This window comes from Stegodyphus dumicola, chromosome 1, assembly GCF_044657685.1.
Source record: "Stegodyphus dumicola isolate Sdum_Otavi_A_Nest chromosome 1, ASM4465768v1".
Taxonomy (NCBI): Eukaryota; Metazoa; Arthropoda; class Arachnida; order Araneae; family Eresidae; genus Stegodyphus; species Stegodyphus dumicola.
Window position 1 is genome coordinate 151,822,505 of NC_140768.1, and position 25,008 is coordinate 151,847,512.

The following is a 25,008-nucleotide window of genomic DNA, read 5'->3' on the forward strand; positions in this document are numbered from 1 at the left end:
AATCCTGGATTGGCATTTAATTTTATTCAGATGCTATAGGCATAATCAGATGCAGTCTCACTTCTTCAAGGAGCAGGAAGATTCTATATCTTCTGCTGAATTTCATTTCATAAATACAAAATAAAAAGGGCTCTTGAAGGAAAATGAAAATAAAAAGAGCTTAAAAATAATCAGAAATTGTATATTGTTACTGAGCAAAATAGGTCTTCTTATGACAGGAAAAAATCAGAATATTGTTGCAGGGCATTGTCTAATAATGACATTAATAGCTATAATGAGGATTAAGAAACCTGCATTTTCTGATACAGATTCTTTGCCTTTATTATAGCCATATGATGCAGTTTTGAATACAGCACTTCTAACTTTGTTATTTCCCATCATGACACGAAAAGTCTTCAATTCATAGTTAAAAAATGTTTGTTTGCCTATTTCTACAGCTCAAAGGTACTGCTGTGTTCATAAATAATAAAATGTAAAAGCACTTTATAAGAAACGGGAAATTTTATAAGGAAAAAAATGTGCAAATCTATAGGGCTGGTATTTACATTTTTACAGCTGTTGCGTAGTTCAGTAGTGGTTTGAAAAAATTAATTAAATTATCTTTTTCATTGCTTGCTGTGTCTTCTGCCCAGCAGTATATAAAGTGAATAAAATGATGATCATATGTAAATCCACAGGTACTGAAATATATGTAATACAGGCATGTGTGTATTAGCTGTTGTTGCATATGTACTCAAAAATGGGGGGGGGAAACAGTAACTCTCCCAAATGTTTAAAGCTAGACATGTAAATAATGAGAAAATATCCATCTATGTCAGGAATGCTTGTTGTTTGCCTCCTTTCTAAACAGTGTTCTTTACTGATCCTTCTAGGAGCTTTTGAATAATGCCTTCTTTACCCTATAGTTGTGTTTTGAGTTACTGTCTTGTAAAGAATGTTTAAATTTACTACAGCTTGAATGGTCTCTTTATTTTTATATTAAACGATTCATTACAAGAGTGCAAAGACTAGTTTAGGTATTCTAGTGCTCAAAAAGAGAAATCTTTGGGCCTTCTGCTTCGATTTATTTTAATGATATTAGTAGAATTGCATTGACTCATACTACAGTGGATTCTCCGTAGTTTTTAATGGAAATTCATTAAAAACTATGAGCTACGGAAAATACTGAAAAAATCATATTTTACTGAAAGAAAGTTAAGAGAAATAGTATGCTAAACAGAACTAACTTATTCCTTTGATGATTGGCAAAATGCTTGTGACAGTGATGTTATATATCACATTAAACTATGTTCTTGATGATTTTGAAGAGTAGTCAAACATAATTCAGCAAATTTTGACCCTTATATATCCAATCCAGCATCCTGCCATAAAATAAATAAAATGGCTTGTTTACTCTGCAGGCTCCCTTGGGTTTGGGAATACCACCTCAGAATAAGATGTTAAAATTATTAAGCCAGAAATTAAAACTCGTATTCTACAGAATTTCCATGCACTAAAGCTTCTAAAGTTTCAGTAAATGACATTATAACAGCAGAGACCTTTTAGTTGAACGTCATGTAATGGGTAACTGTAAACAGCATGTATTTTCACAAACGCATTAAGAAATCAGTGCTTATAAAATTTAAAGAAATATCAGATTTCTTCGTAAAAGAATATGAAATAAATGTTTTGAAAGCTGAGTTAAATTTTTAATTGAAAGCAACTTTTAAATGTTTCTGGATACTGTTATTGCAAAAAAATACCTCATTCAAGTGCAACCTGTGAAAGAATTATTATATTGTTTTAAAAAAATTCGTTCTGTATTTTGCCAAGTTTAGGTAAGAAAACTCTTGAAACCATTTTCATTAGAAAAGTAAACATGCAGGCAAATGAAAACTAATGCTTAAAAAAAAAAAAAAAAAAAAAAAAAAAAAATAATAATAATAATAATAATAATAATAATAATAATAATAAAATACCTAATTTAGAACTTAAGCTTTCAAAGCATGTTATTTATGGAACTTTATATTCATAATTTATAAATTATAGTTATATGATGATTATAAATATATTTGTCTCTGTCTAGAACTTATTATTTATTTATTTTTATTTTCTCTTAGAAATTGTAGTTCAAAAACCTCTAAGATATATGGTTTATGGATTGTAATTTCCTTTGCAATTATTTGCAATTTACTGTATTTGCTCAAATGATGCATTAGTGGATTTAGTGACATTTCAGCTTGAATAATAAACTAAAAATTTCTAATTAAGTGTGCATATACGTAGGCTGTCTGAAAAATTTCTGACTTAACAAAGAAAAAAGATATTTTTCTGCAAAATTACCTTTATTTTTTTATATAGTTTCCTTGTAATAGTTTCCTTGCCATTTCTTGCAGAGATGTTCCCATTCTTTTAGCCTGCACAAATAATATGTGGAATCTTTCTCTGCAATGTCTCCTCATTTGACAAAAATCTTTGACCTCCAAGTTCTTCTTTTAGCTTAAGGAACAAAAATAGTTATTTGGTGCCAGGTCTGGCGAATAGGGCTGGTTGGTCAAGCAGTTCAAATCATAATTCATGGATTTTTGCCATTGCATCTACTGAAGTGTGAGATAGAGCATCGCCTTGGACAAACAGTTCTTTACTTTTCAAATGGGACCATCTTCAGCTTGTCAAGTAACATTGCATAGTATGTACCGGTAATGGTTTTCCCTTTTCAAGATAGTCTATTAAGACAATCCCATGTCTGTTCCAGAAAACTGTTGCCATCACTTTCCCAGCAGAAGGAACAGTTTTTGACATTTTTGGAGCTGATTCTTTTTTTGAAGTCCACTATTTTGACTGTGTTTTTGTTTCTAGGTTGTAATGATGAATCCAGATTTCATCTACAGTGAATCATAGTTGAAAAAACTCTGATTTATTGCACCAACAGAACAGTGCAAATGTTCATTTGGACACATTTTCGGTCCAGAGTGAGCAAATGCAGCACTCAACATGCAGTCAGCTTGCACATATCTAACTCTTGGTTCAATATGTGGCAAACACGTTCTTTAGACATGCTAATAAACCTCTGTTATTTCTCTAATCTTGATTCAATGGTCGTCCAGCACCATTTGGTGGATTTTAACAATGTTTTCATCAGTGGTTGCAATTTTGGGCTGTCTTGAACATTTATTGTCATCCATTAAATTCTGCTGCTGAAAATTTCACAATAGTAAACGATGGTGCATACATTGTGTCCAACTCCTCTTTATTCTGAGTAGCATACTACCTTTCAAAAACAAGTATTTAATCACAGTGCAATATTCGATTTTTTTTCCCCCCATTTTTGCAAAAAAGGTCACATCAACTCACAAAAGTAATTGTCAAACAAAAAATCAGTGTTCAAAATACAAGTTCCCCCTCCACACACAGACACAGGAACATTTCAGTTGATTTGAACTGCCATCTACATATTGAGGCTGGAAACTTTTCAGACAGCCCTTGTAATTTAGTAGTAGTTTTAATTATTCACTTTTTATATTTATGGATTTTAAGTTAATAAAAAATTTTAAAATGATTAATTAAAGAAAAGGTGTCTTATATGCACATTTTCAAAGTTTTAAAAATGTTCATGCATTTACTTATGACAAGTTTTGCTGTAGGTTTAATTCTGTGTAATTATGAGAAATTAGCAAAGTGATATTAAGCCCATATAAAAACTAAGAACCCCTGGCTGTACTTAGTTGTTCAAGATGGTAATCAGCCAAAAATATTTGTGGATTAGTGAACATTTGTGAGATTTTACTCAATACTTTTCCAGCATTCGATCTAAAATGTCCACAACATTTCATAACACTTAAATATGCTATTTAGGTGGTAATAAAATCACAAAAGCATAATACTTAGTAGAATTGTAAAATGTAAGGGAGGTAGTGGATTTACAGTTTGAAAAAGATCGGCAAACAAAAAAAAAACAATGCACAAATAATGCAATGTTTCTCAAACTTTTTCAAGTGGGACCACTTTTATAGGTTCTGCAGATTATCTCCCTCTTGTCCCGTTTCAAAGCAATGTTTTCTACACGTGTTACTACTAGTATACTTTTATTTTTAAAATATAATTTAAAAGTAATTTGATTTATATTGGTATTCTTCTGCTAAACTAGAATGGGAGATCTATAAATAGGAAAATCGGTAATAAATTTCATAAAATATCCATCTTGGGAGAAAAAGTATAGGTGATTTCCATGTGTAATTTCTAAACTATGAGATTTTCAGCAATAATGGGGCATATGCAGTTAATTTGTATTTTGGAAATCTGTGAGGACTACAAGTATCAAGGGCTACATATTGAGAAATGCTATTGTAGTGTGCAGATAATGCATACTGTTTTTAAAAGTGCAGATTACCTAAAATTTAATTGTTTAAAAGGTTATTTTAAATTAATAACAGTAATTAAATTCATTTTTCAAGTGGAAAAAGTAAACATCAGGAAATGCAAAAATAATTAAAAAGGCAAAAGTCTTCATCTTTTAGAGAGCATATAGATTTGAAAATAAATCAGCCATTTTTAATAAAAGAGACAACCAGAGAGTGTATTTTGATGTTTACAAATGTTTACAAATGTATGAAGATAGCCAACATTCTGATCCACCTTCTGAAGTTGATGATGACCAAATTAAAGTCATAATTGAATTGAATTGTCTCATGTGCAAGAGATTACAAAAAGGTTAAACGTATCACACACAATGATTGAAAATCACATGAGATGGCTTGGACTGATTAAGAAGCTCAATATTTGGGTTCCGCCGAAATTGAAAGAAATTCACGTAACAAATCAATATTTTCTATATGCATTTCAAACGTAATGCAATAATAACGTAATGCAACTATAAAATATTTTTCAAACATAATGCAGACCCTTTTTTGAATGATGAGATATAGATAGTCTACAGTAACATTAATCAAAAAAAGATCCAAGCATGATGAATTAGCACAAGTCATATCAGAAGCTAAATCTTATATATAAAAAGATCATATTTTCAATCTGATGGGATTATGAAGATGTGCATTTTGAGCTGCTTCCAAGTAATCAACTCGGCTATTTACTGCCCTCAACTTATGAAACTGGAGGAAGGAATCAAAAAGAAAAGGCCAGAATTGACAAATCGCGAATGAATTGTGTACCACCATGACAGTCTGAGGTATTACACATCTTTAGCAACACATACGAAATAATTGGAGCTTCGAAGTGATATCTCATTCCCCAGTGTAGCCCCGACCTTGCATCATTGGATTATCATTTATTTTAAAAGTAACAAAACCTCTTAAATGGCAAGAATTTTAGTAATTAACAATAATCTCAAATCACATTTGGTTAAGTTTCTTGCTGATAAAAACCAGACGTTCTGTCAGCGTGCAATCTTGAAGTTACCAGAAAGGTTGTAAAGGTCATCAAACAGAATGGAAGGTGTTTGGCTGATTCTCTCTCCTCTCTCTCTTCCCCCCCCCCAATAGGAAAAAAAAATCTTGTTTTATTTCTTGCTAGCATGATATTAAGTGCCAAATTAGAAATATTGCAATTAAAAAATTAGCAATTTAGTACCCTTTTTTTTATATCACCATGGATTTTGCACTTGAATCGTGAAATGAAATTTCTCGTATTTAACCCTCTCAGCGGCATGATCAGCCTTATGCTGTTATGAGATTTTTTATACAACTTAAGATATTTTTCTTTCTTTCTTTAATAACGTAAATGTAATCTTAATGAAGTAAGTTTATGAAAATATAGGCTAAAGTAAGTAATTATATAAATTTAGCTAATAAATACAGGTCTGCATGACAAATCCAAAAAAAAGGTGCCACTCAGAGGATTAATTAAAGCATAATTACTGTTTTATTAGTTGGAAAACTTTTTGCTGTGTAGCTACCATATAAAAATTTAGATATATTTGCAGAATCCATCTGTGCACAGTGTTGAAATTGTTTTGATAAGATTATGTATATTATACTGAGAAACTATGTCTGTGATCAGTAATAAATTGAAATTTTTCATTTAGAAATATATGTTTGTGATCAGTATTTTTTTTTTAAAGCTTGAAACTACCTTTTACAAGCATGCTTTGTGTGTATTATTTGTTTTTATTAATATTTTCAACTTTATATCTGCATTTGTGAACATTGACACATACACATGGGTAAATATGACTATGTGTATGCCTTTTATGTTATGTTATATAAATTATTAAAATATATTTCATGTATTTTAGGAATCACCAGAAAGAAATAAATTCTTAGAGAAAGTTATTTCCTTATCAAGTAAAATTTTAAAGTATTTATCAGTAGATGAAGCTGCAGATCAACATGCTAAAGACTTTATTCATGCGTCAATGCCTCCGCATTTAACATTAAGTAAGATTTTTATTTTTGATGTGTTTATTTGAAATATTTTATTCAAAATAGAGATATACAGCAGCTAGGCAGATTAAAAAGGGAAAATAATAATGATAATTGAACTCGCAATACTCTTTTGTAATTTTATAAAATCTAAAACTGATGATGTTTTCTGAGAATCCTAACTTATTTCATGGGATATAAAATGGTAAACAGATGCCTAAGAAATCTTAACTTGCCTTTATATTTTATTATTTGTAGTTACAAACGTATTTGTTTCTTGTAGCCTTAATTCACAGTTTTACAGTTCCTCCAAGAAGATATGTAAACTTTTCAGAGTGGAAACTATTTAATTAGGTACAAAAAAAAACTGATTAGTTTTATTCATTTAGAAATAAATATATAGTGGTTAAAAAAATGCTGTTAAATCAAATCAATGTAAATAAGAGAGTTTGCTTTTGATAATGCTTATTTAGAGTACTTACTATATCAAAATGCTTAGAATGATTACTTTTCTTTAATATGAAGGCACTTTTCAAACAGTAGTGGTTTGTACGAATATTGTAAATATTTCCCTTCAGAAATTTCCCCTTCCTTAATAAAAGGAGGAAAAACATTATGAAGTATTCAAAAGCAGATTCTGTTGAGGAAAAAAATTAATATAAAGAGGCTGGCTCACAAAATAGCAATAGTTTTTTCAAGAAATCTTTGAAATAATGAATCGTTGTATCTTTTTTAGGAGAAAAGTCTCGCAGTATTTACGGACATGGTGAAGAATGGGAAAATGGAAGAATTGTAAATGTTACTGAGCTTAGCCCAGATTCCAAAATTCGATTAATAAGAAAAAGAGCTGCTAGGTATATTTCTACTTTTCTGTCTGTCTAAAACATGTAGTATTTTATTTTAAATGGTTATGTAGTTACATGCTTCATAAAAGTAAATACTTATGCATAAAAGCTGTCTAGCTTTTTCAAAGGAAAATGGACAAATTCCTAAGGTAAGGTGTGAGTAAAATAGTACTGTCGAAGCTGGAAAGAGCTGGTGAGGGAGAAAATAGTGCGTTTCTTTTGTATATGAGAGAAGTTTGATTTATTATTCAGGGCACCTACTCAAGCTCAACTCGATCAGATTTTATACAATCTTCATACAACTTCTGCTACTGAAGTGTAATTGCACCCATGCATTTACCATAATAGTTATACCCATGCGTTATGCGTAACTGAATCATTTTCTCCAGATTTTTAGTGTATCAGTATGTGATAACAAAAAAGGATAACATTATGTATCCTATGGTGGAAGGGGACCGGCTGCCATACCATTGGGCCTACCTTCAATTCTCGAAGACATGGTTGTCTGTGACTGTAGAGTCTTTGCTACGTGGAAGCGCTTTAAAATGCTGTCGAGCTGAAAATTGTTTTGATAGGTTAGGTGGAAAGAAAAGAAAGACAGGAGACCCTTGGACCTGACCGTAGAAGTGTGCTTCATTACACCTGGGGCAAAGTTTCCCTTTCTTGTGGATTAAAATTGTTCACTTTCGAGTGGTTGCTTCCTTGATAATGTTCTCAGTGATGAGATGGCTAGCTGTTGCAAAACAAATATTATAGAACTGACAAATTCCTTATATTTTTGCCCTTTTGTCTATGGCTGATATATATCACGAAATTCAGGTTCCATAGTTAGTTCCTGCAGCATTACTTCATTCATTTCAATAATAGTCTGCAGAATTTTAGTCTGTAATTGTGTGATAATTGAAAGGGATAGTATAATACAGTTAATGGTAATGAAATAGTTTTTTACATACACTACAAATTTTCGATGCATCCACTCTTTCGTCCATGGCAGATACACATCCTGGAATCCACTTTGACTTGTAGTTATTGCAGCATTGTCCGGCTTATCTGAACGACAGCCATGGCAATCTGTTTTAATTGCATAAAATCCCTGGCAGAGTGGCAGAAATATTTGGTTCTCAGTTTTAAAAGAATGATTCCTATGATGTTAAATTTGGATCTAGATGGTCAGGGAATATGATCAGTCAATAGCAGCTATGTAACTAATCTGTTAGGTAACATCACATGATTCCATCACAAACTATCTTTTAAAAGGAAGCTGAAATTACTCCAAGAATTAGAAGAATTGAAACTGCAAATTATTACAAATATCACTGGAATAGACCAGGCAAAGCAGATGTGAGTCAAATTGGATATGATAAATGTTTGTAGTCTGGCGAATTCTATTTTAGGATTTGTAAGGTCTTCAAAAGCTTTGGATGTTTATCTTTCTATTAATTATGTTGCTTTCTCCTTTTATATTCCATTTCTAAAGTACTGGAGATACATTACCATCATAATTCATCTGACTACATACTCACATGGTTTATACTTAATACTGCATATATAATTTTCATAGATGTTGTGTCTTCAAAGTCTTTGCAGAATGCTAGGACACTTAAAATCATTCAATCCAGGTATGCATTAAAATGATCAAATCCTTCTGCCTCAAATTGCGTGCAGTGGTTATTATTATTATTTAGTCACGTAGGTTTAGTTATTCTTTAAAATGATAATAATTAAAAGCAAATCATGAGCTTATTTAGAATTTTGCCATTTAATATGATAAAGAAGTATTGATTTTCATTCTAATCGTATGTTTAAAATACTAGTATTTTTCCAATAAAAAGGTAACACTCATCAGCAGACATTAGTGTTAAGTCAAAATGTAGCTTACAATAGAAATGGCTATCCTAACAATTAATTTAAGATGTAGACCTGCCAGAAAACATATTTGTGACTTTTCTTTCCTTAAAATATTTCACTGTGAATAATTTCTTTTCCTGAAAGAATTTAATGGCAGATACTTCTTATGTCTCTTTTTAGAAATTGCCAGATTATAGCATTTTCCTCGGTTCTTTTATCAGAATAAAAATTTTAAAAAAATGTCTTTGAATTAAAACGTGTTCAGTTCACAAATTTTGATGTCGTTCCTGGGACAAATTATCATCTTAAATGCATTTGTGCACATTTTTGCTGCTTATATTGTTGAATTTTAAAAACTTCTAGTGATTGCAATCTTTCTCTATTAAAACAGCACATAATATATCTTTAAGTTAGAGATGCAAATTAAGTGACTTTAAGTAATTTATTTATTCAGCAGTAATTACAGAAGTGATAACTAGAATATAGTAGTTGCATTAATACTAAATGAAGAAACCTGTCACCAATAATTTCCAAATATTGCCAAAGCCATTCGCAATTTATTATTTAGCTCAATAATGCAGTTCAGATTTTAGACCTTCTATTTTAATTCTTTAATAAGTATCTGTGTGATGTAATACAAAGTTAAATGTAAAAAAGTAATCTTTTTTTGTTTTTCTGAATAAAAGTGTTTCCAAGGCAGCAAACGCATTTACATGAGAACAACAGAAAATGCAAATTTTAGATTTTGATACAGTATACTGTTGGTAGGTAAATACTGCTGTTTTTAAATGAAAGCGTATTTAAATAAAAAAAATGCTACAGTAATTTTTACATTTACTGTTTTGAACATGTTCACTAATGAATGCTTAACATATCTTTCTTAGTTAATTTGAAGACAATAATACTGTTAATTTTTTAACTAATTCTTCTTTTCTGTAGGTTGGTGGCGGAAGACAAGCATCTGCGAATATACCATAGTATGGAGAATAGCAAAGTCCATAAGGAATATGAAGCTAAGTATTTTGACGTAGAAGCAGAATTTGTGAATGCCATTGATATGCTGTTCCATGCATATCCTGAATATATATTCATAGATGATCTGCCATTAAATTCTTTAGAAGAAAAGGTAAATACTTTGAAAACTGATATATAGTTGAGTTTCATAAATTAACAGTGTAAGATTCAAATTGTTACCTTTATTAAAAGACAATTTTAAAGCTTCCTCTGGAATTTTTAGTCCAAAGAGGCTTTGTCCCTGAAGGAGTATTGTTTTCATTTTGAGATTTTGCGTTGGTTCACTATAAATGTCCATTTCACTGTTCAAACTATTGCCACCAAATGTTAAGAGTCCTGCATTATATTTGAAGAAATTAAATAGTGAAAAATCTGCATAAATGTGTGTATATTTCTCATATTGTGATAAAACAACGGTACCTAGAGCCATCGAATTTTGAATGACATAATCCTACTGCTAATATTGCTATGTGGAAGGCCAAATTTGGAGTTTGTTTTATTATCGATTTCATATTTTGTAAAACTTTAACAAACTTGAGGATTTCAAAGTGAGCAATAGCAATGTTGTACAGAAAAAACATTTTTATCTCCAGCGCGCGAGACTCTGTATCGGAAATTCTAAAGATATGCTCAATTTAAAACTATTTTGCGCGATATTGCTCTTGAACTGAATTTAATGGTTTAAGTGCAAAGAATATGATATTTAATAAAGAAAGGAAACAGACAAAATGTTAAAAAAATGCCCCTTTAGACGTAATTTAAAATCTGAAAACATTTTTTGGGGGGGGGGGTTAAGATAAGTTTGTATGCATTTGAACAACAGAAGAACTTTCATTTAGTTTATTTCCAGTATCATCTATGTATTTATTAAATAACTTGTATACTTTTTATTAAATAAATAATCTATATATATGTTCATCCCAATGTTCAAAAACAATGCCGCCTAAAGCCATTAATTTTTGAATTCACATAATCTTCCGTCTGAGGATATGCATATAAAAGCCCATATTTTGAATTTGTTATTTTATTTACTTCCTATTTTGTACAAGTTTAATTAATTTTGAGTAACAAACCCAGCTATTTAACAGCAAAGTGTTATCACTGCTTGAAGTGAAACATTTTTAGCAACACACTATTAGATATGTATCTTTTAAATTTAATCAGCAAGCTTGGATATTTAAAAACAGTGTGTTGCCTTTTGCGAAAGTATAAAATATTTAACTTTCAAATTTAATGTGTATATTACTGATTAACAAAATAAGCAATTTAAAAGGAACGAACAGGGTTCTTAATATTACCTTTTTTTTTACCTCTGAATCTTATTCATGTAATAAATATGCATTTAATTAATGATAAACATAAAAAAATATTAAACATTTTGTATGAAATTACTGCAGCTGCACTGTCTCTCCCTTTATTGCAGAATGCATATTACAGAATCACAATTTTTTATTTAAAGCAAAATTATCCTAATTTATTTCCACACAATATGCTGCTGAAAATTAATCAGTATAGACAAAAGTAACGAAATTTAGAACCAATTCCTCAAACACCCCCAAAAAAGTGAAATTCAGAACCTGTAAATTTCAAAATTCCATATAAATATGTAAAATTAACCAAAAATTGGAAGAATTAAAGAAATTTGAAATACTAAAATATCAAAAATACAAAACCCACAAAAAATAAATACAAATACAAACAAAGGAACAGGAATGCAATGTTTCTGTTAATCAAATCTGATGTAATGTTTTCAAGAGGAGGTACATCAAACTCACCTGAACCCCCTTCCCATTGAAAACCACTGCATTTGTGTGATTCAAAATTAGCTGATGAACCATTCCAAATTATTGAATTATAAGAGTTCATTCGAAAATTCTGACCCACTCCCCGACAGAGAACACTGTCTTCTAACTACAGATTTCGAAACAAAGAACCAAAACGTTAGATTCAAAAGGCGTAAGGGTGCCAGCTTGGCTTCATTGGCACAAATTGGTGATGGCAAGTTAGAAATCTCTAAACAGTGAATTAAATGCTTGTAAGAAATTTGTAAATTTTTGATAAAAGAATGTGTAAAAATAAACAAGAAACAAAGGTTAGAAAAGTAAAAAGTCTTCACATCATGGGCTTATCATGATGACTAGAATATAGTAGGCCCTCTGTTAATAAAGTCAAGAAAAGCATATGTAAATAGAAAAATAATATAGAACTTCCTTAAACATCTTTCTTTATCCTTCTATATTTGAGCTTTGGGATAAAAAATTTATAGGGTTCAGACTACTCATTTTTTTTTTCAAAAGACTGTTAATGAAGTTAATTAGAATTTCATTTTCTTTTAAAATTATAATGAGAATAATCTCTCTTCTTCTTTCCCCCCCCCTGTATGTGTGTGTGTGTTTGCCTAGGGTGTAAAACGAGTACGGAAATATGTATACACACCTTCTAACCGAGGACAACCTGACTGGTTTGGATGTATATTGGAAGAAAAAGGAATCAAGGCACAAAATGAGATAGTAATTTTTTAATTAAAATCAAGAAAATATCGCTTATTCATGATAATTTGAGGAACTTTGAAATTTCAGGGCTAATCCCGTAACGCTCGGAGGATTAATACATCCTAGCCATAAATAATTCAACATTTTCCAAATACAAAATTTTTCTTTAACGGAAACAAAATAGAAGTATACATCAAGTATTCAATATGTTGTTATAATAAATAAAAATTACATTGAAGTCTATATATCTTCCAGTTAAAAATAAAGATATACACGTATCAGGTGTAGTTATAATGGTAATAAAAGAGGACTTGCTTATGTTAATAAAAAAAAATCTGTTAACCCTTTTGCAGAGACTATCACGCAGACATGCCAGCATGAAGCATACTCACTTCCTACTGACTCAAAATATGGTTCTGCGTGACAGAACATCTTTTCATTCACCCCTGCCTATCCCACATTCATATCAGTTTTGGAATATTTTAGAAACTAATTTTTTTTGGCACACAATGTTGTTGTATATCCATAGAATTTAAGACAAATGCAGAATTGACCTTCTACGTGTATCTTCTACTCGAAATGAGACAAAGACGACTCACATGCACGTGGATTCGAATCATATAAACATAAGAGGAAAGGCATGTTCTCGACTCGCAGGCTACACGAGAGCTCTTTAAATGCAAAAAAGCATATTAATGAATATCAGAGGAGTTTTTTTTGTTTTTGTTTTTTGTTTTTTGTGTGTGTGTGTGTATTCGCCTAGGATGTAAATCGAGGACGGAAATATGTATACACACCTTCTGACCGAGGACTTTCGAAGAACCGAGGACATCCTCGGTTGACAAGAATGCCAGAATTGCAATCGGGGACCTCGGATTCATGTAGAAACCAATTATGAGCCAAATCCGAGCTATGTCCTTGGTATGAATATACGTAGTTTATTTCTGTGTAAAACTATGTATGGGCTGTGCATCTTTGTGCAAAAATTGGGGCCACGATTCCATGCCAGAAAAAGCAAGTTCTCCTTACTGCTGTTCGAAGTGAACATGTGCATTCCAAATATGGTCAGAGTACTATCTAGTCCTCGTTAATGCGGTGTCGGATTAAGAACGAGTGTGTTTTTGATTAACCTTATTTGGTCTTGTTACTATAGTCCTCGTTTCTGCGGTATCGGGACAAGGTTTGTGTGTTTCCATTTCCTCCATATATGGTCATAATACAATTATTACACACACGCTTTCTGTGAGTTTCATTTATGATAACACCGAGGACTGCTAAAAGAAAGTTAAATGATAATTATTATAACTTTCATTGTTACGGAAAAGGAGTAAAGACTTATCTGGTGGGTCTTCATTTCTTAGGAAATTTACAACACAGTGTATCCAAAATGTGTGACGAATCGTTTTCGTGGATTTGATTTTCAGTATGCAGGAATGAAAATTGTGATAACTTACCTTTAAACTTCTATTTTTACTCACTATGAGAATAAAAAAAAAAAATGTTAAAGTATTAATAATGATTCCTTTTCTGCCAGATATTTATCAAATAATGTGAATTTACATCAAAGATAATAATACTGCGAAAATTTTTGGAAGTATTGAAGAAATAACAGTGAATAAATTTTAGAGGCAGTAATTCCGTTTGAGAGTCACCAATATTTTTGAAAGCACATTATAATTGTTGGATGATTAACTGACAATAATGAATTAATATTAATAATCTAATAAAACTAATTCCACAGAATTTAAAAATTATCTGGGACCATGAGTGGTTTTTCTAAACGAGGTTAAACGCATTCTCTAAACTGGAGGGTTTTCCCTCTCTAAAATAGGGATTGGGAGTTGCTGTGGCCTTCTACAGAAACAGGCAGTATGGTAAGCTACCTTTCAGTAGGATAGAAACTATTAACTTGGCTAGCGAATCAAAAAGGAACTAATAAAATATTTAAATTTAGCATAACTGTGTGAAAAGTTTAAAAATGATTGTCATAATTTTTTTAAATTTTCATTTTTACTATTTGATTTAAAGTATCGAATTTTATAGTAGTTTTAGCCTTGCTAGTAAATAAGGCTAAATAAATATACTGGTGAACATATCTGTAAGCCCTGTGGGCTCGAGTATTATATGAAGGATTTTTTCAGTCAGAAAGATTGTTGGTATTGTCCAAATTCGAATCTTTCATTTGAAGCATCGTGGAAAACTGCCACCTGGAAGGGGGAAAATCACTACTCTTCTTTTTTTATTTTTTTTTAATTTAATTATTATTATTTGTCGCCAAAGTGATGAATAATAGTGGTTATGTTATGGTTTAAAAAGATAATTTAATTAAAAATCTGTCAGATTTAATTGAAAGATTGTGATTTGAAAGAAAAATAATAATTTAAATAATAATTAGATTAAATAATAATTTAAAAATTTTTTCTACTTCTAGGCACATAATAAAATTTACGTGGTGTACCATAATGTACTCACGTCGCTTACATAAACTAACTATTATTGTCTGAAGCATAATATCTTCAAATGGAGCTGTGTAATTGTAAACAAAAGGCGATATTCAGGGTAAAGTCTGGTAAAGTGAAAAAACTCTGACACTTAACAAATTAAGAGGAAATATAGTTTTTCAGAAGAAAAATGAAGTATCTTTAATATTAATTTTAAAATTCAATTCATATTTGGAAACCAGAGAACAGTTTCTGGGAGCAGTGCATCCTGTGTGATAGACTGTAAGGAATTTAAACTCCTGTCTCACACTAAGTCAGCAAATCTTCACAGACAGATTTTCTGTCTTCTATTTGTTGCTCTGTCAAAATCCGAGTCACACATAGACCAAAAACGTTCCTCATTTTCAGATTTTCAATTAAAATTAGCCTACAGATTCCGTTGCTTATCCCAAGCATGTCTGAAATTTGCTGTGAAAATTTGCTGATACGTCTATCAGCTTTTACCAAGAAGGAATTTTCTCCATATTTTCCTGATTCTTTGAAGTTTAAGGGCACCCTATCTTTGATTGATCTTCAACGCTTTCGCGCGTGCATTTAATGCGGTTTAGCACTCATATACACGATCTTGATAATGATACATCAATATATACTGTTCGAATCATCTAACGTTTCAGTAGCAGATTTACCTAATGTGTAACAAAATTTAATGCTACAATTTTGTTCCATCTCGAAGCAAAATTTTTGGTTCAGTGTCGTCTCACTAAATGAAAATAAGTCCTCTGTTTTGATACGGAAACGATAAAACAACCAGTTTAAACTATCAAAAAAGAGCTGGGATGTTTCTATACATTTAATCTCCCAGTTTTTTATTTTATTATTTCGTCTTTTAATTTGTCTGCTTACTTTCCGAGGATACCGTGTATTATAAACAACTTCCTAGCTCATGTAACTGATATTCATCTCAGACTTATGTTTTTGTTTGATAAAAAAGTGAGCGGTATATTGTAGAACTATTTGTTTGCTCTTTTTTCAGCAGGCCGTATAAAGCAGCTTCATTTATCTATTTGCAGTTCTATCAAAGCAGAAAAGTGGTACACATTTGCGTTTATTGCATGATAAAGGAAACAGAATTTATATTATAATTACTTATTATATCTAGATAGTCCACGAGGACTAGCAAAGCCCATTAGGACTATTTGCTAAGGAAAATGATGCCTTCGTGGAGGACTTTCTAACGAAAACTGGTTCGTATACAAGCTACACATGGGGAAAACCATGAAAACATCCGTGCACCCATTTGAAAATATATGATGTCTAATCGAAAAGATCGAATTAAATCTGAGATATTAATTAATTCAATAATTATCTTTTTTTCTTTTTAACTGTGCTCAGATTTAAATGTGCTAAGATTGCGGTCAAAATGATCTTTCAGCGGCATACCTGAAAGCAATGTTCTAGTAAAATGATCTCGAGAACTTTTTTAATAAATAATAATTTTCGTGAGTTATATCTCTATGCGATCTTACTTAAAGAAAATTGTCCGAATTGACCATTTAAGAGCATAAAGTACTGATTTGTAGCAATTATTTCAGCAGAAAACTGTTAACAAATAGATTATTAAAATCACAATAACCAATAAACAATATATAATAAACTTTGAAAAAATTTGCAAAAAATTATTTTGTTTCTAAATCTGGAACAATAATTTTATTCGCTAATATTCCCAATGAAATTCAGACTGCCCTTGATGTGAGATTTAGTAAATGTGTCATGTGTTAAACAGCACTATTATGATCTGTTGCTTTAAAATAGGAGCTTCAAGTTTATCTTCCTCCATGCAATATAGCCAAATAGTTAGCCCCAATAGAAAATATTCGTTTTCGATATTGTATTGGAAGTAAATGAAACTAATTTTTCTATAGTTTTAAGCCTGAGATTCAGAAGTGTCAAATGACGAAAAATAAGTGAGAAGTTTTATGTTCAAGAATCTCGAATTCAAGCCCTAGAAGGATTAGCTTGTTTTACCTTATAAATAATAACAGTAAAACACATAATAGGATTGGCAGTGTTTAGTACACATCAAAGATGATTGACCTATTTCGAAGCGTAAATGTTGTTCATATAGGAAACGTTAAGTTATATCCCCTCAGGGGGCTCACTTCTGTGAGTACGGGTGTGGCAATCCCGAGGTACCCTAGCCCTTCAGGGGATCATCTTCTTGATGAGACGGGTGTCACGATCCTGGAGCCCCAGTGATCTATCCTCTTTTCCGTCTCCTCTCCTCTTTGCTGGAACTTTTTCCCTTCTCTTCTCCCTCGTGGTTTCTCTCTACGGAGTTTGGGGCTCGTCACGAGAGACTGGAACAGCCCTTGTCTCTAGTCTTCGAGTGGCGAGAAAACTGCCCACGTGTTTGCCGTGCGTGGAGACCCGTGTCGCTGGAAAGGAGGGTCCTGGTAGTTGAGGGGCGAGGTACTGTCCCCAACACACTACTTTGGCCTCTGCTTCAGCTAAACGGGAGGCACCTTAGTCGTCCTCACGGGTGTCAATCGGCTGGTCACTAGTCCTTGTGTCAGTGGCTTGGGGTCAAGCTCTCGGGAGTACCTGCTTTCGGGAAAGCCGACTGTGGGGCTTCAGTTTGCGTATAGGTCCGGCTAGCCCTAACACAGGAATCTGTGTTCCCTTGTTGGGCTCCGTGGTGGGCGGGGCCGTCGGACCCGAATTTTTTCTCTTTTAAACATGGCTTCAATTTTCATACTAAAAAAACCTGACCCAAATGAAATTAAACAAGATATAGAAATAATTGAGAAACCTATTAGTAAGAAAACCCGTACTGATGTAAATGTAAAGGAAACTACTGAAAATCCGCGCTTCCTAGTTGTCTCTTGTCCTTCTGGTGAACTGCAAAAGATGTCTCCTTTTCTAGTAAGCAAATACATTAACTCATGCATAGGTCAGCCAAAGAATATTAAGCGTCTCCGTTCTGGAGACCTGCTTATAGATACTGTTTCGCCAACACAATCTGCTTCCCTTTTGTCACAAACCAAACTTGGAAATGTAGCTATAACTGTGTCAGCGCATAAAACTCTGAATTTTTGTAGAGGTGTTATCTCGGAAATCGACCTTCTCTCTGTTTCAGAAGAAGAGTTCGTTTCCGAGTTAGCTGACCAAAATGTCTGTGGCGCTAGGCGGATCAAGATGCGTAAGGAAGGTCAGTTGATTGACACCAAACACGTGATCCTGACCTTCAAATCGCCTGATCTGCCTAAGAATATTAAGGCTGGATACCTCAATTGTCCTGTACGTCCATACATTCCAAACCCTATGCGATGTTTCCAGTGCCAGCGTTTTGGCCATTCCAAGATGTCCTGTCGTGGGACCCTGACGTGCGCTCGATGCTCGTCGGTTGGCCACGATAGCGAAAATTGCACCGCTGCAGCACTGTGTATAAATTGCAAGGGCAACCATCCAGCATTTTCTCGTTCCTGTCCGAAATGGAAATTAGAAAAGGATGTGCAGACCATAAAAGTTACCAGGAACATTTCGTATTCCGAAGCCAGAAGACAAGTTCAAAGCACACAGCCTATATCGAACAAATCATATGCCAATGCCGTGAAATCAACCCGCACAATAGCCACCCAAACTTCCATAAGTACACAGACTCCACCAAATAAAAACCAGCAGCCTGCAAGCAAGAACAAAGAAAATCCAACACATACCATACAAAATAAAGAAATAGCAATCCCGAGCAAACCCAAAACTGTGCCTCCAATAATAGAAACCAAAAATAGAAGTCCCAGCAATAGTTCTGCAAATAAAATTATTTCTGAATCTGCAGATTCAGACAGTATGGAAGTGGAAGACGGTCTAGAAGTTCCCGATCATCTGCTTCCGCGCAAAACTAAAAAGGAACACAGGAACAACAAACATCAATCATAATGGCCACCCTCGTCTCATGGAACTGTCGCGGTTTCCACCGAAATTTGCTCGACATCAAAGCCATAATCAATGCTTATCATCCTGTATGCTTCGCAATACAGGAAACAAATCTAAAACCAGAACAACAGGCAAAACTTCGGAGGTTTTCTTTCGTCAGGAAAGATAACATTGCAGGTGAACGTGCCAGTGGAGGTGTAGGTCTCCTCACCTCACTGGATTATCCCTCAAATGTGCTTTCTTTGACGACATCCCTCCAAGTTGTCGCTACTCAAACAAATTTTGATATTGTTGTTACAGTCGTTTCTCTGTATTTGCCTCCAAATGAGCATATTGATCAGCAAGATTTAAATGGTCTTTTAGAGCAGCTGCCTGAGCCTTTCATCATAATAGGAGATTTTAACGGCCATAGTCCGCTCTGGGGTAGTAAAGATACAAATTGCCGAGGGAGACAAATTGAGCAGATGATCGAAGATCATAGCCTTTGTCTCCTGAATAATGGGCAGGATACTTACTTCCATGAGCCTACAAAGACATTCCATGCTCTCGACCTTGCCATCTGTTCACCATCTCTGTTGCCATTTTGCACTTTTAGTGTCGGAAATGACCTGTACAACAGCGATCATTATCCTATTTTTGTGTCTCTTGCACGAAGAGAAGCAAATCCCATGACGAGACTCCCTCGTTTTATCCTGGACAGGGCAGACTGGGAACTCTTCTCTTCCATTGCAGAGCTCACACATCAAATGGTAGAAGGTGTGCATATCGATGACGCTGTTGAAGCTGTTACTAATACTATTATTCAGGCAGCTATGCTCTCCATTCCTAGAACATCAGGAAAACTACTAAAATATTCGAAACCGTGGTGGAATCGCGACTGTCATGAAGCACTGAAAAAACAGAAAAAAGCATGGGGTATTTTTCGTAGATATCCTACTCTGCGAAACCTCATAGCTTTTAAAAGAGCCAGAGCAAATGCACGGAAAGTAAGAAGGCAGAGCCAGAGGGATTCCTGGATTTCATATGTGTCCTCAATAACATCCTCTACGCCTAGTAAGCGGGTTTGGGAAAGAGTTCGAAAAGCATGCGGAATGTATAAAGACCACTCACTTTCCTTTCTGGAAAAAGATGGCCGAGTGATTAGCTCCATAGAAGAAATTGCAAATACAATTGGTGAGACATTTGCTGCCGTTTCTTCCAGCCGAAATTACTCACCTGCATTTCTTTCTATCAAGCAACGCTCTGAAAAAAATCCCATCGCTTTCAACTCTTCCAACTTTGAGCCGTACAATAGAGACTTTACTATGGTTGAACTAAAGAGAGCTTTGTTGCAGACACATAGGTCTTGTCCGGGTCTGGATGGCGTGTATTATGAAATGCTAAAGCATCTGTCCTATAAGTCACTGAGTGCCCTTCTCACACTTTACAATAGAGTGTGGAAGGAGCGTACATTTCCCAGTGCATGGAGGAGAGCTATTGTCATTCCTATTGCGAAGCCAGGGAAAGACCCGAGGAATCCCTCGAACTATCGGCCAATTGCCCTTACCAGTTGTGTTTGCAAACTGTTTGAAAAGATGGTAAACAGCCGCCTAGTCTACTTCTTGGAAAAGAATAATATTATATCGCCTTATCAGAGCGGTTTTCGAAAGGGGAGAACGACCGTAGACAATATGCTTCTATTAGAGACATCTATTCGAAAAGCCTTTGTCAGAAGAAGTCACCTTGTCTCCATATTCTTCGACATTGAGAAAGCTTATGATAAGGCATGGAGATACAGTATACTCCGGGATCTTCACGAGAGTGGCTTGCGCGGCAACCTACCAATTTTCATACAGAATTTCTTGAACGCTAGAACTTTTCAAGTAAGGATTGGCTTTGTTTTTTCGGATGTTTTTCAACAGGAAGAGGGTGTGCCTCAAGGCTGTGTGCTTAGTGTAACCCTGTTTAGTTTAAAAATAAACTCTGTATTAAAAGAACTTCTTCCCACCATCTTGGGATCTCTATATGTTGATGATCTGCAGATTAGCTGTCGAGGAGCAGACATGAGATATGTAGAGCGGCAACTGCAGATGGCTCTGAATAAGATCCAAGAATGGTCAGACAAACAGGGATTTACATTTTCGAAACAGAAAACTGTGTGTGTTCACTTTTGTAGGAAGCGTGGTCTCCATCCTGAACCTGAGTTATATTTGAATGGTACAATTATTCCAGTTACGCCCGAAGTAAAATTTTTAGGAGTGACGTTCGACCGAAAATTGACTTTCCTTTCTCATGTTTTAAACCTGAGAAAGAAGTGTCTAAAAACACTAAATATTTTAAAAGTGTTGGCGAACACCTCCTGGGGTGCAGAGCGTTGCTCCATGCTTCGCATTTACAGAGCACTTATCCGCTCTAAACTGGACTATGGCTCAGTTGTTTATGGATCCGCTCGCTCATCTGTTTTGTTAAAACTGGATCCTGTTCACCATCAAGGTCTACGGATTTGTTCAGGAGCTTTCAGGACTTCTCCTGTGCAGAGCCTATATGTTGACTGTAACGAACCATCACTTCATCTGAGGCGTGAGCAATTGTCCCTTTTGCAATATTTTAATACTCTATCTCAACCTGAACATCCCAATAAGCTGTGCTTACTTGATAATGAGTGTAACACATTATTTGAAACACGTCCATCCTGTGTTCCTACTTTCCCTTTAAGAGTTCGCCCTGTCATTGAGGAACTCTCCCTCTCTGATATGCACCCCCAAGCAGTACAGAATTTTGAAATTCCACCTTGGGAAAATTCACGGATCCAGCTTCTTGATGTTTTTAAACATCACGTAAAGGCGAGCACTAACGAGATCGTTTACAGACAACTTTTCGCTGAGCACAGGCACAAATATAGCAGTTATTATCCGATATACACAGATGGATCAAAGTCAAATGATCATGTCGGGATGGCTTTTGTATTTGAAAATTACATAGAGGGCAGATGCCTGCACCATGCTTTCTCTGTCCTAACATCTGAACTAACTGCAATATATTATGCTCTTTTGTACATCCCAAAGCTCTGCCACAAAAAGTTCATAGTTTACACAGACTCGTATAGTGCTCTTAAATCCTTGGAAGCTTTTCCCAACGCTCAGAATCCTGTGGTAGTGGATGTTCTCAAAATTCATAGAAATTTAATGATACGAGGATATGAAATCCTGTACTGCTGGGTTCCCGGGCATACGGGAATAAAGGGAAACGAGCTTGCAGACATCGCGGCAAAATCTGCTGTCGAACTGTCCAGTCGCCTTATCCCTTTTAGAGACATCTGCTGTGTCATCAAGGGAAAGATACGAAAAAAATGGCAGCAAATTTGGGATGTTCAGCATCACAACAAGTTGAGAAACATCAAACCTAGAATTGAGCATTGGGATTTTGCTGGAAATCGTAAAGAGGACGTTCTTTTGACTCGACTCAGAATTGGTCATACCAGAGTCACACATAGCTATCTTCTTAAAGCTGAAAATGAGCCTGTTTGTTTTAATTGTAATGTTTGTTTATCTGTTCGTCATATTTTAATTGAGTGTCAATGTTTTAATAGTCTTCGCCAGAAATATTTTAATAGCTGTGACTTACCTCTCGACCGTTTAATCGGAAGAGAGGTCAATTCTAATTTATTTTATTATTTAAAAGAGATTGGCTTTTATTACCAAATGTAATTTTTTTGAAGACTGTGTCTTGAATGTTAATATGTGCTTTTAACTTGTTTTTATATGACTTCATCCTCTGGATTTGGTACATTTATCTACTTGTTTTTATTTATTGAATTTTCATGTCATCAATTGTAATCATCTCATCTTTTGTTTGGCGCGTCATAATCATCTCTGGTTTTTGCGCCATAATCACTCACTCACTCACTCACTCACCCCCGTTAAGTTATATACATTAAGAAAAAATTGCGAATAATGCAATGTCCACGTCTATGTGAATCATTTATTTCACTTCTTACCACTTTTTCTCTACCTCATATTCTAATATCATACATTAAGTATAAAATGTGTTTCTCTCGAAACACTTTGCAATATTTACATCCAGGGACATAAACAGATGATAGTTCCACCTATTTTGCATAAAATCTAGATAAGTGAATTGCTAGTGTAAGAATTCCATACAAACAAAAGTTATATTTTTAGTTCAATTGTATGCCCTAATACCTGAAATGTAATTCTAGATATCACTGTAATTTTTTATTACTTATCCATGCTATACCTTAATAAGGAAATAAGTTTGCATAAATAACAAATTCCGTATTAATATCTAAGATGGTTATGTCATATTTTGAAAAATAAAGCTGATACGAAAAAAGCGATGCCATTTCTAAAATGCAGTGTATATCCAAAAACAAATTTCGATTCCAAAACGCAAAAAAAAAAAATGTAACAATAGAATAAAAATATATTCGCCAGTGTTATGAAAATGTACATTTACTAATTCCTAGTGATTTAAATAATGTTAAATTGGTTAAAAACCATATTATAAGAAATGATGAATTTGTCAAAATTCTGTTTAAAGGAAGTAACCTAATGATAATTTTTTTTTAGTTCACCATTAATTACTGTTTCAATATGAGGGAGATACTGCCATTTTTTACATCTTTTTTTTTTTTTTTTTTTTTTTTTTTTGAGAATAAAAAGTGAGCAAAATCGAATTGACAAACCTAAGCACCGTTTCTTGTCACCGTTTCAACAGATAAATGTAATGACGGAATGAAACAGGGTCTATTTTTTAAAATCGATTTCTGTATCGGGGATACACAAAAATAATTCATGTACCATCAACACAACAATATCGGTGAAACTTCTTATCACAATAAAATTTCCTTTATACTTGGATGATCTTAACAATTTCCCTCAAAATCATATTCAGCCTAATCGAAACCGTAAATCAATTATCATTCTATATAGTTCTATATAGTGGATAAAGTAGTATCAGGAAACAAAGCTAATGAATAAATATGCTAAAATATTTACATCCAAAGCAATGGAGTTCTAGGCTGCTCTGTTCAAAACTTGCATATTCACTTTATTTATTGCTTATGCTCATTTGTCTGACATAGTCAGCCCAAGCTCACAAATTCCTCGTGGCAAGGAGCGCTAGATTACTCCTGCCGATAGCAACAACCTTGAGCACTATTCAGGTGAAAGTGAGATTTAACTTAGTTCCGTCCCCAATTTTGATTGAGAGCACCCGGGGGGGGGGTATGAGTCCGAAGGGTCTGCCACCCCTCTTCCCTTCCACCAAACCACATGACAGGACTTTTGGATCGCCGCAAATTTAGAGTGTCGCCATGCCGCACCGACACTATACATTTACAAACATCCATGCCTTCTCCGGGCCCTTCCGCATGGCAGTCAGCGATGCTATCTACTATACCGGGTGATTCCGAAGCGGCACATTTGCTTCTACAACTAGACAAGCTAGCTTTGCCGTCTAATATTTAGAACTTGTGAATAATACACTGATTTAATGAAAGTAAATTGTGTCTGGAATTACCAACCAATTTACTTTTTCATAAATGATTTCATAATAAATTTTAGTGCGTAATTTAATATTGCAATATGAGTTATGTTTTTTATAATGATATAATGTTTTAAGTATTATGCCTGGCTCTACTTTGCGAAAGGATTTCTGCCAAAATAGTGTAATACAAGGAAGCTACCTTAATTTACATGAAAACTGACTTCAAGATTCCCAGCTTTTCAAAATGTCCATGAAATCTTGTCAATTAACACATTATTCTAAAATAATAATAAAAGAAATAATAATATGATAAATTCATGGACCACACGGACACAGTTACCACATGTACGAAGAATTATTACCCACAACATTTTTTGTCCGATGTCACTACAGAGATTGCACGTGGAAAATCAGCTATGCCTTTGCCGCGATTTGAAGCATGAATTATCCAAACAGCTACACATGCTACCAATTACACAGCAGAAGACAGAATACGGAAGGTGAAAGTTCGTTATAAGTTCATTTTTAATATCTAATCATTATTTCCATTCATCTTTCTCTGTTTTAAATTGCATTAAAAATTATCTGAATA

General features: G+C 33.7%; 1 protein-coding gene across 2 annotated transcripts in view; it reads left to right on the plus strand.

Moving 5' to 3' along the window:
- NO66 (Bifunctional lysine-specific demethylase and histidyl-hydroxylase NO66) overlaps positions 1-25,008 on the plus strand; it is a 180,124-nt gene that overhangs the window by 119,008 nt on the left and 36,108 nt on the right. For both annotated transcript variants that reach the window (XM_085822128.1, XM_085822134.1), the window contains 3 exons: positions 6,230-6,371; positions 7,093-7,210; positions 9,989-10,175. In XM_085822128.1, coding sequence (XP_085678254.1) covers positions 6,230-6,371; positions 7,093-7,210; positions 9,989-10,175 — 447 coding nt within the window. The remainder of the gene's footprint in view (positions 1-6,229; positions 6,372-7,092; positions 7,211-9,988; positions 10,176-25,008) is intronic.